This window comes from Amblyomma mixtum, chromosome 3 (genome assembly GCF_055824585.1).
Source record: "Amblyomma mixtum isolate Tamu chromosome 3, ASM5582458v1, whole genome shotgun sequence".
In the NCBI taxonomy this organism is placed as follows: Eukaryota; Metazoa; Arthropoda; class Arachnida; order Ixodida; family Ixodidae; genus Amblyomma; species Amblyomma mixtum.
The window spans coordinates 64,681,908-64,697,541 of record NC_143014.1 but is presented as its reverse complement, the minus strand read 5'-3'; the positions used below and the strand labels follow the sequence as shown (position 1 = coordinate 64,697,541).

At 50.9% G+C, this 15,634-nt stretch overlaps 1 protein-coding gene across 2 annotated transcripts in view; it reads left to right on the top strand.

Moving 5' to 3' along the window:
• The window catches only part of LOC149350456 (twisted gastrulation protein homolog 1-A-like), a 38,485-nt gene that overhangs the window by 12,572 nt on the left and 10,279 nt on the right, over positions 1-15,634 (top strand). Inside the window, exons 1-2 of one of the 2 annotated variants that reach the window (XM_089579490.1) lie at positions 12,319-12,554; positions 14,049-14,262. In XM_089579490.1, the coding sequence (XP_089435616.1) occupies positions 14,055-14,262 (208 nt within the window). In that variant the 5' untranslated portion in view covers positions 12,319-12,554; positions 14,049-14,054. Of the gene's footprint in view, positions 1-12,318; positions 12,555-14,048; positions 14,263-15,634 lie in introns of those variants that run through there. The other variant, XM_089579489.1, reaches the window with a different exon arrangement.

Sequence of the window (15,634 nt, the reverse complement as noted above, 5' to 3'; positions counted from 1 at the left end):
TCGAGCATGTTTGCATTCTCCATAGCTATGCGCCATTGCAAGAAGAAACAAACAAAGAGACAAAGGGGCGTCATGGGAATAGGCGCTTAGAAGAAGTAGATCTATGCCCTGACGGGAGTAGCTGAGGTAACGAGCCTCGCGACGCTAGCAGATTAAATGCGCATTTCTTGAACAGTAGCAGAGCTCATTGATGACTGGTAGGAGAGGTACTGCGAAGTCGACTTCTCGCTTGCGTTGCTTGGAACGTGCGCCGGCCCGCTGTTCCAGGCGTCCGTCGACAGCGGTGCGCCTCCGCAAATATGTGGCGGCATCGCGTTACGGCCGTCGCTCTCGGGTTTGCCTTCCGTGCGACGGCCGCCGAAGCTTGGCTGCGGTTTCTTCGAGAGAAAAGCGGTCGCGTGATCGAAGCCCGAGGAAAAAAACCCTTCGGAGAATGGCATTTGTTGCGCAGAATTTCTCTGGGGATGAAAATCCCGCCCACGAGGAATGCTCGCGTCCGCACGCCCTGCGCGCGGCCTTCTTCGAAGAGCTCGGCGGTGCTTTGTGCCCTGCTGGTGGCGTTCTCGAGAGATCGCTAACCGAACCGCGGGGTAACGGCTGCCCAACAGCTCCCGTCGAAGGAGCGCATTCGTGTCACCTTCGCCTATGTCGACGCGGCCAATCGTTTTTTCCGCCACGCAGTGCTGCCGCGCGGACACTAAAGCTTTCGAAGCGTGCGCTTCTTCCGTGTCTTTTCTCGAGCTTAAGGCGTTACTCAATAGAGCGCTTGAGGCGGCGATAACATGTCGGAGGAGGAGCGCGACGTGATACATTCTAAGGAGCCGAGGAGAGGCCGGTTTTGCAGACAGCATGGCTCGGTACCCGAGATGAGCTTGGAATGACAATTAGAATGAGTCCTCGATAACGACGCTAGCAGCCGAGGGAGCCTTAAACGAGGCTTGTTACTGAAACAAAGAATGTAACGAATTGCGTCGCCGGTTACATCGTAGGAAATGTAACGCGTTACACAGCTCGTTACTGGCCGCGACATTTCTGTTCCTTTCTCCAAGACCGCTTGTTCGGTTTTCTTTCATGCGTCGACAATGCGAGCTGAATTTAAAATTACGCCCGCTCATCCCTGCAGGATTATCGCTGATGGCGAAAACTGTCCGCTACAGTTCACGTTTGTGTTGTTGATATATTTTTTTTTTATCAGGCGAAATCCCAAACGTGTACACATGAAGCGCTCATCGCTGCAACGCCTCAGGATCTCACCACTCGCCTGCTTATGAGACACAATAAAGTGTCTCATAAAGTGTCTCATACACAATAAGTGTATTGCTACCGGTGAGCTTCGAACCTCTAACGAAATATTTTTTTGGAGGGCGTTACGTGGCGAAGTTTGACGCCGTGAGTCTTGGCGACAGAGCTGCTGCGCAGCTTTTCTTATGTCTAGTGGCTCTCGTTTTAAGTTTCTTGAACCGTGTGAGACTGCTACACGTGGTACGAAAGAGATTTCGCCGTTTGTTCTACTTGCCCCGGCTGCCTTTAGTGCATACTTAGCTAGTGCCTTTAGTTGTGCCATGTTGGTCGCTGCCCGACTGTAAAGCGTGGCCCGCATGGAGCGTTTTTCCGGGCGATTCGTCGGCGTCGACGGCACCGGAGCGTTTTTTTGCCGCCGGAGAGGACGTTTTTGCCAAATCGTCGGGTTCTGTCGAAACAGATAAAAACGTCGACGCCGCGCCGACGCCAGGAGAGGGCAGCGACAGAGGGCCAATGAGAGCCGGAACGGGCGTCACGTGGCTCTGGGCGGAGCCACGCCGGTCGAGAGAGACGCGCTTGCGAGCTCTCTCTGGCCTGTAGCTTGACCACCAAAACTGCGTCGTGCTTCCCGGAAAGCATAGTTATTATCCGGAAACACGGGCGTTTGACACACCGAGGGTACCGAGTTCTAGTTCACTATAGTACCGAGGCTTGGGCTTCGGGTTTCTCGGCCGAAACGGCCGAGCAGCGTGTTGTCTCTCGGAGGAGTCGCTTTTAGCTGGCCGCGCCGTCCATCAGGGGCACGCGTAAACGGTAGCGCCATCTAGTGACAAGACGCCAAAGCACATAAACGCTGTGTTGAAGAATTTTTTTATCCGTAATTGCTGATAACTACGATGGGTGCATTGCGAGTCTTTTTTCGTTCCAAGTAGAAAAACTGCTAATAGATGAAAATGTAGCAAGTGAATAAAAGCTAGACAACTGCTTCACCAGGTGTCGTTCTTGCGAGGTAAACACAGTTAGGCCTAAGAGCTTGAAAATCGCGAAATTATCTGAAAAACAAAGGCTAGTTATCGCTTATACTTCTACGCGTGGGCGAGCTGTGCGAAGTATAAGCGAACCGCTACCATCTGAGCGAGCTATCACGTCGAAGAATCCAGCGGTGACATGTATTTATTCCGAAGTGGGCGAGCAGGGCGCAGCCATCTTGTCAACGTCGCCCGTAGCGCGCGCCGCTCGGCTGCTGACCATGCGGGAGTGAATTCGTCGACGCCGGCGCGGGCGTTGGGCGCGCGACGCGATTTCGCGGGTAAAAAACGCTCCATGCGGGCCAGGCTTAAGAGAAGAGGGCGAAAACGTCGCGTGTTACCGTCTACAGGGTGTTTCACCGGCGTCACCTTAATTGGGTGAGAGGTCTGTTTTTTTTTTTTTCCTCTCCTCGTGGCACGCGCGCTGGTCGCGGGCTGCCGTTCAGCTGTCCGTTCCAAGTGGCATGTTCGAGTAATTGAACACCATCGTAAATACGCGCGATAAGGAGCGGGGCGTTGCAGGGAGCGGACAAAAGCAAACGACGGGCCTCTCGCGTACGTGACCGGCCACCGACGGCGCGGCCGGCATGCAGATGGAGCGGTCGACCGGCGCTGGTCCGGTGGCGACTGCGCGCGCTCGCGAGGGCGTCCGAGCAAGTGCTCTTGTCGGACTCCTCTCGCCGCCGGCGCGCTTCACGTGGCAGCGGGCATGGACGAAGCCGCGTTTACCGGCGATGCGGACAATGACGCCGCGGGGCTCGAGTGACAGGGAGGCGATTAGAGGTCAGTTGCATCGTGCGTGCACGCGGCTCGCCGTGAGGGTGGACAGGCATCCCCCCCCTCTTCGGTGCGCGGTGGCCTTCTCGTGAACCCGCTCGCGCCTCGTTCGCGTTGCGGCGGTGCTGTGGTCGCCGACGGTCAAATTGGCTCCCACAGCGATCAAGTTTTCCTTCGCCCGCGTTTTGGTGCGGGTGTTGTCAGTGAGTAATGGGCTGCCAGGAAAAACAAACACGCTGTTGTGCATGACTGGGTCGTACAGCTCCTACGACGTTCACCGAAAGCTTCTTCACGTGCAAACAAAAGAGCCAGTAGTTTGCATGACCTTTACTTTACGAGGGACGCAGAAATGCCTATTACGTATACCTGGTAAGCCTGCACGCGTGGAAGCTCGAACGAAGGGTTTAATCGTTTACTGAATGGATTAAATGAGTTTGAGAAGACCAAAAATCAGAAAATTTAGCCGCTGTATAAAAAGCGCCGACTAGCTACTCTGCGTTGGTGAGGAGTTTTGGGAGATAGAGGCGGAAAGAGAATGGAGTGGAAAATCGTACTTGTTCGCTAACTCTAAATGAAGTCCAGAGTTGTACGAAAACTCGTCTGGTCGGGAACAATCAGATTAAAACGTGAAAATGCAGACGCCGACCTCCCCCGTTCGGCTTCCGTACGGGAGTCGAAACGTTTTGCTTTCTTTATTGCACGGTCGGCGTATGCATTTTCACGCTTTAATATAGCTCTAAATCTTTCCATCGCTCCCTGCGCTCTCTCTAATCTCATGTTGGCCTCAACGGCTAGTCCTGCAGGTGAGTAATGACAGGACGGATCCATTGCATATGTATATTTTAGAGATATCTGTAAGCTGCTGTTCATATAACTTGGGAATGCATGCCAAAGGCATTCGAAGTCATTATAATTTCTGCATCATGATACGGAGCAGCCGTGAAAGGTCTTTTCCTGTGGCAACCTTGCTTACTTCCAGTATGCGTCCAGGTGTTCCTAGCGCCGTCTCTTGAGTCTAGGACCCTCTTGGATAAACACACACTGGAATGCACACACACAGAGGAGCGTAATAATTACTCTTACCGCCAACTTGAGCGCAGCCACGTGATTGCACAGGAACGCTCTACAGTTTCCTGAAGGAGAAGGAACAAGAAAGTACAACCAAAGAGAGCACGAACGGAGCAAATAACAGAGAACTGGGCTACATCAACCATTATGGCAAGAATCTGTTGCATTTTTTTTTTGCAACGCGAAGATATTTTATTTTTTTGCTCGACAGAAACGTTAGTCACTGCCTAAATTTGCCCGGTAAACGATGAACGAAGCTCAATGACAAGTTCTGACCTTGAGTAAGGGACGAAATGCGGGTTTCGCAACACTTAACATGACAAACAGTGCCTGAACAAGAAGGCCTATGCGGTCTTGCGACGTTTATTCCTCGTTTTCCCAGGCAAAACTGATACACTAAATAATGTGCCTAACGATAATTTGAAAGTTACCTGTCCTTCTCTTCAGATAACTTGTTCAGCAAATATATAGTATCGAACAGGCGGCCGACACAATACTTCTGTCGAGTGTTTGTTGGTTTGGTTTGGTTTATGGGGTTTAACGTCCCAAAGCGACTAAGGCTATGAGAGACGCCGTAGTGAAGGGCTCCGGAAATTTCGACCACCTGGGGTTCTTTAACGTGCACTGACATCGCACAGTACACGGGCCTCTAGAATTTCTCCTCCAAAGAAATTCTAGCCGCCGCGGCCGGGATCGAACCCGCGTCTTTTGGGTCAGCAGCCGAGCACCATAGCCGCTGAGCCACCGCGGCGGCAGTGTTTGTTGGATTACTGTTGTCAGTGGGTACTTCTTACCGTCCTGTTTCTCGGGTATGCCGTAAACAGAGTTTGGACATCGCAGTGCTGTCTTGCTGGCGGTAATCAAAAACTCAACGCGATCAGCCAGAATCGATCGGATAAGACCGGTACAGGACGCTCGCACCATTCGGCACCGTCAGAAGGAGCCATATAGATTCGGGGAACGCAAAGCGGATGGCTTCCGTGTCAAAAACAGAGGTACACTGTTCTGGTCAGCCAACCAAGGAGTCCATGAAAACGTTGTCTCGCGAGAAGAGAGATACCGTGTGAACTCGTTGTTATGCAATATATATGCTGCTCGCAACGCCCAGCGCTCACAATAAGATGAGCAACCGGGGTGATGAACATTGTAGAGTGGTGATCACGACATTCCTAGCAGTTAACCCGCTACGCGAGCTCCCAAAGCTAGACAAAGCGTTTACTAATACCCGTGCCACACGGACAGATTTAATGCCATTAAGATGCTTACTGCCTTAAGTTTTAATGGCATTCGTGCGGTGCCACACGCATAAATTTAATGGCATTAGCCTTACTGCCATTCGCGACCTACTGAGTTCGCCACAACTCATTCGCCCGTGCAATGTGTACTCTCGTTCCCATTCCACACACAGAAAAGCATGCAGCTTTGTCAGTTACAACTGCCTAGCCCACTATAAAATGGTTAATTCTTAACTTTCAGCCAGATGAGGCACCTAAACCGCATTTTCGATGCGAAGAGCGCCATTTTAACCAGCCTTATTGACTGGTGCTCTCGACTTATGTGCTGACATGCGAGTTTATGGCTACTTTTTCGACTTGTAAAGCAGGAACAGCCGTATTTTCTGGAAAATCGTTTTTACATTACATTTGAACACCATTCCCGATATATTCTGCTCATTAGGAATGTTTATATTAAGATGAAACTTTTGACTACCTTGCAAGCGCTATCGCCATCGTCACTTTCGATACTGGCATTAAAAGTGGACGTGTAGCACCAACTCCGAAAATAATGGCATTAACAAACTTAAGGCCTTAAGCATTTACTGCCATTTCTTGTGCGCGTGTGGCACGGGTATAAGATAGACGCACTGACTACGAGTGTGAGCAGGGAAGAAGGTTCTGAAAAGAGGCGCAGTATATCTCGCACTCAGAGTGGACCTCTCGGGCCAGTCAGTACTAAACGCTGCCTCAGCCACCTCGTGAGGAAGGAGTGAAAACTGAGAAAGCAAATTTATAGCTACAGAGACTACGCGTAATCTAGGGCGTACGTAATGAGGTCCAAATGCACCGCATGTCTCTGCTACCACAGCGGCACTTAAGTGATGCCCTTGGCCAGACAGACTGAATGCAGTCCGCGTGAACGTCGCGAAGAAAAACTCCTGGCTCTCACTTTAGGTTCAGTGGGCGTTCTTCGCCAGGGCGCATCATTCGACCATTGGCATGCTCTTCCGGTTTCCGCGCGAGTCAGATGTGTTTTCAGGGCTTGCTGCAGATCGAAGGTGTTCAGCACAACCATGACCGTCAAAACGACCTTGACGTCATGCGCGCCTTTTTCCATCGCTAACTGTGCTGAACCCGCTCGCCTCCGCGGAGCTGGCCATCGAGGCACCCTATGCTGAACGAGCGTCCAGCGACACCTGTATATACTTCGTCAAGCGGAAGTTTTTGGAAGCCGTTGAAAGGGTCAAACTCCTTACACGTCGTACCCGGCCGTTGTGCCTCAATTGTTCTCGGCCAAGAGACTGATTTGTGACGGCTTTCGCGTCGTTCCTTCAGCCTTTTTTTATTATTGTGAAAAGTAAGGAACTGTACTACCACGACCATTTCTTCCCACCGGCACATGCGGCGCCCGTACAGTCCCGGCCAGAAGAACGCGGAGTACGCTCTGGCGATCAAGCTTCTCTCATGAAAGTGAAAATTATGGGCTGTCGGACACTAGCATACGGCGCTTGTGTGCTCGCGCGTAAACACAGCCCCGCGCAAGTCGCGGGAAGAGTTGGACTGCCGAAGCGTGCTGCGTTCTCACTTATGTCACAGCGGCGTCGAAGTTGGCGCCGTCAGTTCAGCTGCCGAAGCTGATCGCAGGGACGAGTGCCTCGCACCTGCAACCTCGGAATCACGACGGCCCAACAGCCAAGACCAATGACGGACTGACCTGACGTGCGAACGTTTTTGAAAATTCAGCCTTTGCTGACGCCGTCTGTGGCTTTCATTACGGTGTCGCAGCCCGTCCGGAACCAACTTAGCAGAGGTCGGAACTCTGACCGTTTCGTGTATACGGTAACCACGTACCGGTACCGGCGCAGCAGCGAGCGTTTTTTTTTTCTCGCGCAAGTTGAACGTGGCACTCGTAGAGCGTCGTCGCACGGGCAACCTTGAAGAGAACAAAAAGAGCACGCCCGACAAGGACGAGTATGCGACATTCGGAAAAAGGAAAAGGACGAGGAGGTGTGCGCTGTTTTATTGAAAACGTACGCCCCTCTGTGGGGCTGATGGGCGCTTCGCCAAGACGTTTGTTTCCGGATCGGCGGTGCTGTGCCTCGGAATCGCCGGACGGCACAAACAGCTGAGATGAGGAAGCGTTTTCGCTTGAACCAGACCGGCCAAGCCCGTGTGGCAGTGCTAATCCGGGGCTTCGTGCGCGGCGGCCGGAGCGAACGAGGCCAGCGCGTGCCCTTGCCGCGGCCACGCGAGACGAGGAGGACGCGAACTAGTTGGCGTCCTCGCCGGAAATGCGCGATATATCCGCGCAATGTCATTCGGGCGCCTCTTGGCGGGGCGAGTTCTGGCGTGTCCATCTCCTGCGGCGGGAGAGATTGCAGCGGCAGCATCCGCGGGTCCTGGCACGGTCGGTGCCCGCCGGTTGTCTCGCAGCACAGACACCGGCGAAAACGCGGCTCTCGCATTTTTTTTCCGCAGTGATCGGCTCGCGCCGAGCGGAAGAACGCCCGGAATGCGTCACGCGCGTGTGACATGTGCCCCGCTATCCTTCCCAGCGTCGCTGCTCCTCGAATTTCTCGGATTCCGCCTCCCGAGAAGCGCTGGCGGCGCGAAGGCGACGATATTTGGGTCCAGTATTTCTTTCGTGCTGGCGTGAACCGAGCTGCCCTCAGCTGACAGTGCCCGAGCCACTCTCCGGGTCTCACAGCGCGTCACTGTGACAGAGCGCCACGCGAACAGTGAAAGCAATGCTCTGGCACGATCCGCGCACCAGCTGGCCCAAACCGGTTTTGTTTCTTAGGCTAGCTGGAAATCGGGAACAAAATGGCACCATTTCATAATTCATCTAGAGCTGACAGTGAAGGCCACGCCAGCTGTGGGGTTAAGCATCAGAGGGCACACGAAGAGTTGACCTTCATGCGATGAGGCAGTGTGGTTCAAGAGAGCTAAGCGAAGCACTTGATAGTCCGTGATAGTAAAGTTCGGAGCTATGAGTGATGAGATTTTTTTTCTTCTTTTTTTCAGCGAGGGCTATCCAGCTGGAGAGAACGAGACGTAACGTGATCTTCCAGAAATAAAATGTTTGTGTTTACATTTTACGATGGTAGCAAACAACTCTAGAAAATGTAAATTGTTGGGTTTAACGTCTCGAAGCGACACATGACCTATGAGGGACGCCGTAGTGGAGGGCTAATTTAGACCACCCGGCATCGCACAGCACACGGGCGTTTTTGTATTTCGCCTCAATCGAAGAACGCCGCCGAGGCCGTGATTCGATCCCGCCGCCTTGGAATCAGCAGCTGAACACCAAAACCACTAAACTACCACGGCGGGTAGAGTTAAGTACTATCGCGATCAAAAGTTTACAAGACACTAGTGCGCAAAAAAAAAAAAAAAAATGGGCGCAGTCACGGAATATAGTGGCCTTAAATGTGTCAATGTATGTGGAGAAGTGCACGCTCTATCCGCTGGTAACAATAACATACAACTGGGTTCCGAAGTTGAGCTGAAGTAAACCCTTTTCCGAGATTACGTGTCCCGTAATACTTTGATCACGATAGTACGGTACATGTGCCTCTGGTACGTATAAAACAGCATCGCTTTGCGGGCCTTTCTTCTGAAAGCTAGGCTTCGTACTGAAAAGTTCTTGTCAAATAAGCTGACGACAGTTACGTGTTAAGCTCCGACAGCCGAAAGTGTACCAAGAAGTGTTGAGGTGGTGGTGTTGAGTTCACGGCACAGAACTTTGGCTCCATCGACGCTACGCCATTAAAAATGATGGGCCGTTTTAACGAAGCCACTGAGCGCTGTACGGCGCACAGTCCTTATTTGGACACGGGCTGTTATCCTTCAGCATATCACTACACTGAAGTTGCACAGCTGTTAATAAATCCACTACTTTGGCAACCACACAAAAATAGGCGGCTTGCGAAAACGGGCCATTAGGAGCCGCTTCACTGGTGTCGTGGGGTGGGACGCGAGGAGGGCTGCTGACAGATAAGCTGACTATAGCTCGTGTTCAGCTTGTAGTTGACCAGATATATACCTTCATTCGATACTGCAAGATACTGCTTTCGTGCGAGCGCAGATATCGAAAAAACTACACGAACGTACAGTCTTTGTGAAAAGTACACAGCCCAAGGGGTTTGCTTTCAAGTCTTTCAAGTGCATTTGACAGTCGTAAGCTAGGGAGCGCTGGGGACTTGAGTTCCACCCGCCTTCGCGAGATTAGAGTTCCTGAATATAGAAGCCGCGCTGCAGGGCTCAAAAGCAGACCCCTTGGGCTGTACACTTTTGACTAGTGCGTCTGTCGATGCGATTCCCCTGGGCGTAAGTGCAAAGTGACAACAGAGCGCCGCATACGATGAAATAATGAATCACAGCCGAGCTAAAGTGTTTTGCTTTAAGTAGCCCGCCTGGCGCAAGAACGTGCTCGTATACGCACGTACACTACACGTCTTCTCGCTGCCTGTACATGTCGGCTGAGTTCCAACACTAAACTTCAGACTAGCATTTGCGATGCCCGTGACCCCAACGCTGTCTCAAGCATCGTGCCTACGCGGGCTCCTCGCTTGTGCACAAATCGTGTTTATTCAACCTGCATCACTACACTACGCGACGCTCGTCTGCCAGACCGCGTAAGGCACCTCAACATGCATAGAGGGAGGGACCTCACGATCGCGAACACAAAGGCCTCTCGAAAGCCTGTGAACGCCCTTGACGCCGGCGCCGCCGTTTCGTTGCCGTGTGCTGTTGGCTTTCACTTGTGTACTTTTTTTTTTCTGCGTGAATCCGTGCGAAGGGATGCGGTTCCGCCTTCGGTACTGACAGGCCTTGGGATGTCTGCGTGCTGTTGTCGAGTCGCTTGTTAGCGCCCCTGGCGTGTGCCATACCTGTGAGGAGGATGCTTTCTGGAGAGCGCCCGGAGGCGAGCGCTATATCGCACCGCGGTGACAGCTCCGGTCGCGCGCGAAGCGGTGGCTGTGCGTGGGGACTTCGAAATTTGATGACCGTGGGTGGTCTCCCACTTGTTTGTTGAGTCGGCGAAACAGCGTAGAACGTTTGCGCGTTTCCCTTTCCTCAGTTTGCTATTGTTTGCGGTTTGTGCACCATCGCGGCAAACTGACCATTCATTCGCCGAGAAAAAAACTTCCGGATTCTTCGCTTCAAGACTGAACTTCATCGGCATGCGTGTTTGGCAGTGATCAAGACTGCAGTTTCTTCTTGCATTTCCAACATCGCTGGCCGCTGCAGCGATGCAGTTGAACGCGCGTAGTCTTGTCTCGTGTCTGCGCCATGCTGTGACTATTGGTGTGTGTGTGTGTGGGGGGGGGGGGGGGGGGTAGCCAATTTCTGGGCTTGGCGATTTGCTGACCGTGTGCCAGCTTACAAAATCAGTCCACGAGGAGTCGAAGGGCTGGGAGGTGGTTGCGGCTATGGGGACTACCAACACGAACGCATGCTAGTTGGGTCCACGCTTGAGGCTCTCCTTGGACCGCGCGAATTGTCTCTTTTAGCGCCCTCTTTCCGCACATTTCCACAGGTCACGACTGTCACACGCAGCTTGAATATGGAGCGTGTCGGTAAACGGCTAATGCCGGAGTTTGCTGAAAATGTAAACTTTCCCGAGTTTGTCCTTAAGAGGTGGAACGATTTGCGTACTGTATACAGGAGGGCAGTGTACAAACCGGACTATGAATGAGATGCCGATTTGATCACATTTTCGTTCAGGATAAGAAGAGTACTGCAGTTATTACTCATTGAGCTACATAAGGCGAGCACAATATATTACTGAAATGGTTTCTTCGTTGCACAAGCTATGTTCAGTAAGAAAGCGTGCTTGGTGGCTTCATACAAGGTGTCCTAGCTGCTAGCTTTTGACGGTAGCAAAAACCTTAATAGCAGAAAAATGCAAGCCTGTCGAAGGGAGATGTGCGGATATATTAATTATTATATGAAATATTACAACGTATGAAAAAATTTCGTTCATAAACTCCTTCCCATTCAAAAATGCTTTTGGTGGCTATGGTGCAGCTTAACGTTTTAGCAAGCTCAAGCGACTAGAGGCTGAACGCGGACCATCGGAACGAGGACACCTCGGCTTGTTCTAATAGGCGCACGAGGTCGCACAAGGAAAGGCGAAAGTAAACTCAGCAGAGAGCCTTTTATTTGTGACTGGCCCAGAGCCGATCGTCGACATGCCTAGCAATGACAAAAAAAAAAAAAAAAAAACACACGGAGGGGACTTCCAGATAGGTTTGAGAACTCAAAAAACTCTTACACATGAAGTGCGCGCCACAAATTAACGGCACTGTTTGCATGGAAAAATACTCAGTAATCGAAAGCTTTCCGCTTGGACACAAAACTCTGCACCAACGTTGACGGCAGTTATTGTTGCATATGTGTGTGTTAAACATGGAATATAGAAATTATGCATTTGCGCCAAGCGGGCCCCCCATCCGCCGGAACGGGCCCTTTGGGCGCGATAATTGCCGCAGCCCGCTCCCCCACTCCGCCGGCGCGGGAATTCGCGCGGCGATCACTGTCACCCGCCGCAAAGGGGCAGCGCGCGAGGAGGAGTCGCCGGCGCAACAATGCGGCCCCGCGTGTTTGCGCACAAGTGTGAAGGACGTGCGAGCCGTGCCACTTGACGGCCGTTATCTGCTGCTGATGGAGGGGAGGAATCTAATTGGGAGCGCGACGCCGTCTGGCAGAGAAGCCACCTGAGCGCGCCGGAAGTGGAGGCGACTAATTGTTCGAGCTTTCGTTGGGCCGGAATGCGAGATAGACCCCCATTCGCCTCGAAATCAACACCTGTGCCGCTTTGCTTTTGTGCCTCTTTGGGCGCATTCCTGCGTCGGCTCTTTCTGGGGACATTGGGAACGACCACCCCTGTGGGAAGCCACTGAGTGCAGGGAACGAGAAGAGGGGGGTGAAGGGGCGGGAGCGCAGGAATCCTGCACCTGCACTGCCTGGGGCCTTCTTCTTTGGACTCGTCCGCACGCAAGGGGGAGTCGCGGCTGCTGCCCTCCCTCGCCGGCCGAGGCACGCGGCTGGCCGCGGCCCACTTGGCTCCGTCCAACCACTGGACGCTCAACTTTCCATTTTGCGCCCCTCTCTCAAGTTGCGTCGCCTGATAACCGCCTGCGCGCCGCCGAGACCATGACGCCCGAGCCAGCGTGCGCCTGCCGCGCTCGGCCCGCCCCGGCCGACTAGCTGCCAGGTAAGCCGGGGCCCGGGCGCAGACACCACGTGCCGCCCTCGGCCGCCCAATAAACTGTGGCCGCGGCCGTTCAAACGAGGCGGCTTCCTGCAGCAACGTGGCTCGGACCAGAGCTGACGGACCTCGCGGGCCCGTCGAGCGCGCACGGCAGAGGAGCGCACGCAGTGCCGTGCTCTTTCGTGCCAGCGCGCTTGAAGGCCGTCGCGGGGCGATGTTTTGTTCGCGTGCCGTGTCATAAATAGGTTACTGGTGGTAAACACGCCGGCTTCTTTCTTTTCCTTCCTTCTGCTTGATTCTAATAATCGGTCTGATATTTGCCTTCCGGAGCCACTGGGGAGACATGGGTACTGTAGCCCGGTAGTGCAGATTATTTCACTACGTGTTTTGGCTCTTGCAGCTGAAATCTACTGCCCTGTTTTACGTATCTATTTCGAACCTTCTTGCGACAAACGCTGCACCCCGCAACTTTTTGTATATAATGGACGAATTTCTGTGTGTAATTGTTGTCGGTACCGTGGTTACATAACTGTACTAAAGCGCAAACTATCAGTGCCGAAGTTCTGTTGTGGTTTCTCCAACAAACATAAATGTAGCTAATAATTTTTCCGTGAAAACTACTTCTGTAGCACACCTGACAATTCATATATCCAGGTATACTACAGAAGTTGTACAGGCAAGAATATATGCAGTCGGAAGATGTCATAAAATGTTAAAACACAGGGCACACTGCACAGAAAGGTGTAGTCACTGAAATGTACCAATTTTCTCCTGCAATTTTTTCTGAATGCTCATTTTTTTTTTAAAGCCTTGACAGCATTGATTTTATGTGAGCCCAAGCAGAACCTGCATTAAAACTTTTTAGCGAAGGCTCAGTTGTAGTTCACTAAGCAAGCTTCATTGCAAATGGTGTCTGTATGTATTAACTAGCACACATTTCACTTTAAAAAGAGCAGTATAAAACTGAATTCCTTGTGAACTGTGTTGTTATGAATGGATTTCAAGGATGGTCTGGGTGTATTTGTGTGCACTTTATCAGCATTCGGCCCATGTAGTATGAATTGTTGGTGCTCCGAGGCTTGGCAGAACATGTAATTGGGTACTTACTTCGAAGAGCATAATCTTTACATTTATTTTGGCCGAGTTGACTGCTAAATATGAAGAGGCCCATCTGCTGTTTAATACTTCTCAAGTAATGTAAAACTGAGTTGAAAGTGGGCACGCAGTGGATGTAAGCTGTAGACCTGGTTTAGTAATGCGTAAATATACTGTACTTGTTTGTCATAGTGCAGCAGTGCACTATTTTGTCAGGCAACCTTATTTGTGCTTGCAGTCACATTCTGAAGCCTTGCTCTGTTGAAGTGCGATTGCGCACTTTCCATATGTGCACAATGGTTTAGTATAAGAAATTACACTTGTTATGAATGACGTTACCTGCAATATTTGATGTGTTCTTTGTTGTAACATAAGTTGCACCTTGCCTTCTTTACATTGCAGAGCAAAATGTTGAAGCAGGTGCTGCTGCCTTTGGCAGTGGCCGTGGCGTGTGCCTTGAGCCTGAGCCTGGCCTGCAACGAAGCCATTTGTGCATCCATAGTGAGCAAGTGCATGCTGACACAATCGTGCAAGTGTGACAAACTCAACGTTACCTGCAGCAGAGACTGTTACCTCTGCCTTGACTATCTGTACCCTGAATGCTGCTCTTGTGTGGGTGAGTGGAATCAGTCCCAAAGGTTGAAGTGGATCTTTGGCCCTCTGTGCTCTTAAGGCCTTGTCAGCTGAAGGGGCTGCCACCCCCCCCCATTGTGAATGCAACCCTCCCTCCCTCCTTTGGACTAAAATTTTTTACCATGCCATTGAGCTACAGCAAAACATTGGAGCTGAGCTGCAAAAAAGATATACATTTCTTAGTGAGCCCTTAAACTCTTGTGCTAGCACCTGCTACTAGTAAAAAAATCTATTGCTTTGTTTTGAAAGCATTGAAATGCAGTCACTGCAGAGGACACTGTACGGCAGAGGCACTAATTTTATGGCTCATTATTTTGAGAAAGATGCTACAGTATGACTGAAAAACGTTATAGAAGGTGAAGCTATGTTGCTGAAACTTTACATGGCACGCTAAGACGACTGTCTGGCCTTTGTTGCTTTTAGTTCCAGCTTGCTTTTATATATTTAAGAAATGTATGGCAATAATACATTTTGTTTATAACCTTCCCATGTGTGCAGCTTGTCACAAGCAATCATTGGGTCAGCATGATGTTAAATGCCGACTTGTGCACTCTTAAGTGGACTGAGGCTTAAAATGCGCCTCAAATCATGATTCATACATTTTGTGGTGTGCTGACAGTAGTGCTTGAAAAATAGAAGAAGCCTTATTGCAGCAAACTTTGGCAGCAGTTTTAGTTATTTAACCCTCTTAAAGAAAACAGCGTCCAAGAAACAGCATTGAAGCTAGAGGAACATATAAATAGCGCTGCCTTGTGATTCATAGCTGCATCCTATATATGTGGGAACTCAACAATTTCTTATATGTGGCAGCACATCCCACTTGCTACCGCAAAATATTCTAGCTCTTTTTTTTTTTTTAGCGAGATACCAATGGCATGCTGATGCAGTCTTCTTTTATCCTATCCATTTTGAACGCTTTCCCACTGTCGTGCGTAAGCTTGTCACAGCCTCCCACAACACAGCACACTTTTGAAAGAGTGCCTTCTTCTGTGCGTGTGTTACCTTTGCTACAGTAGATTATGTAAAGAGCATCTGCCTCAGTGAAAATGTCAGCAGACATTCAGCCACTGCATAATCAAAGCATTGAGGAAGCACATGCAAACATATTGGGAGAACAACTTCAAAGCCTTCTATTTTTGGTTTGGGCTAGCAAATGCGATCTATTATTGTTTGTTGCATGTATATAAGAAGCATTCAGAGTGCTAGATTAGGAACAGTTACAGTTATGATATCCTCATCAACCTCTGATTTACTAGTGACATTGTCCTGTAGTAATACAACACTGAATATAAAACCTGGTCACATGGAGAGATTTCTTTCAAGGATGTCAGGTGTACAGGCCTTACCAAAAGCAG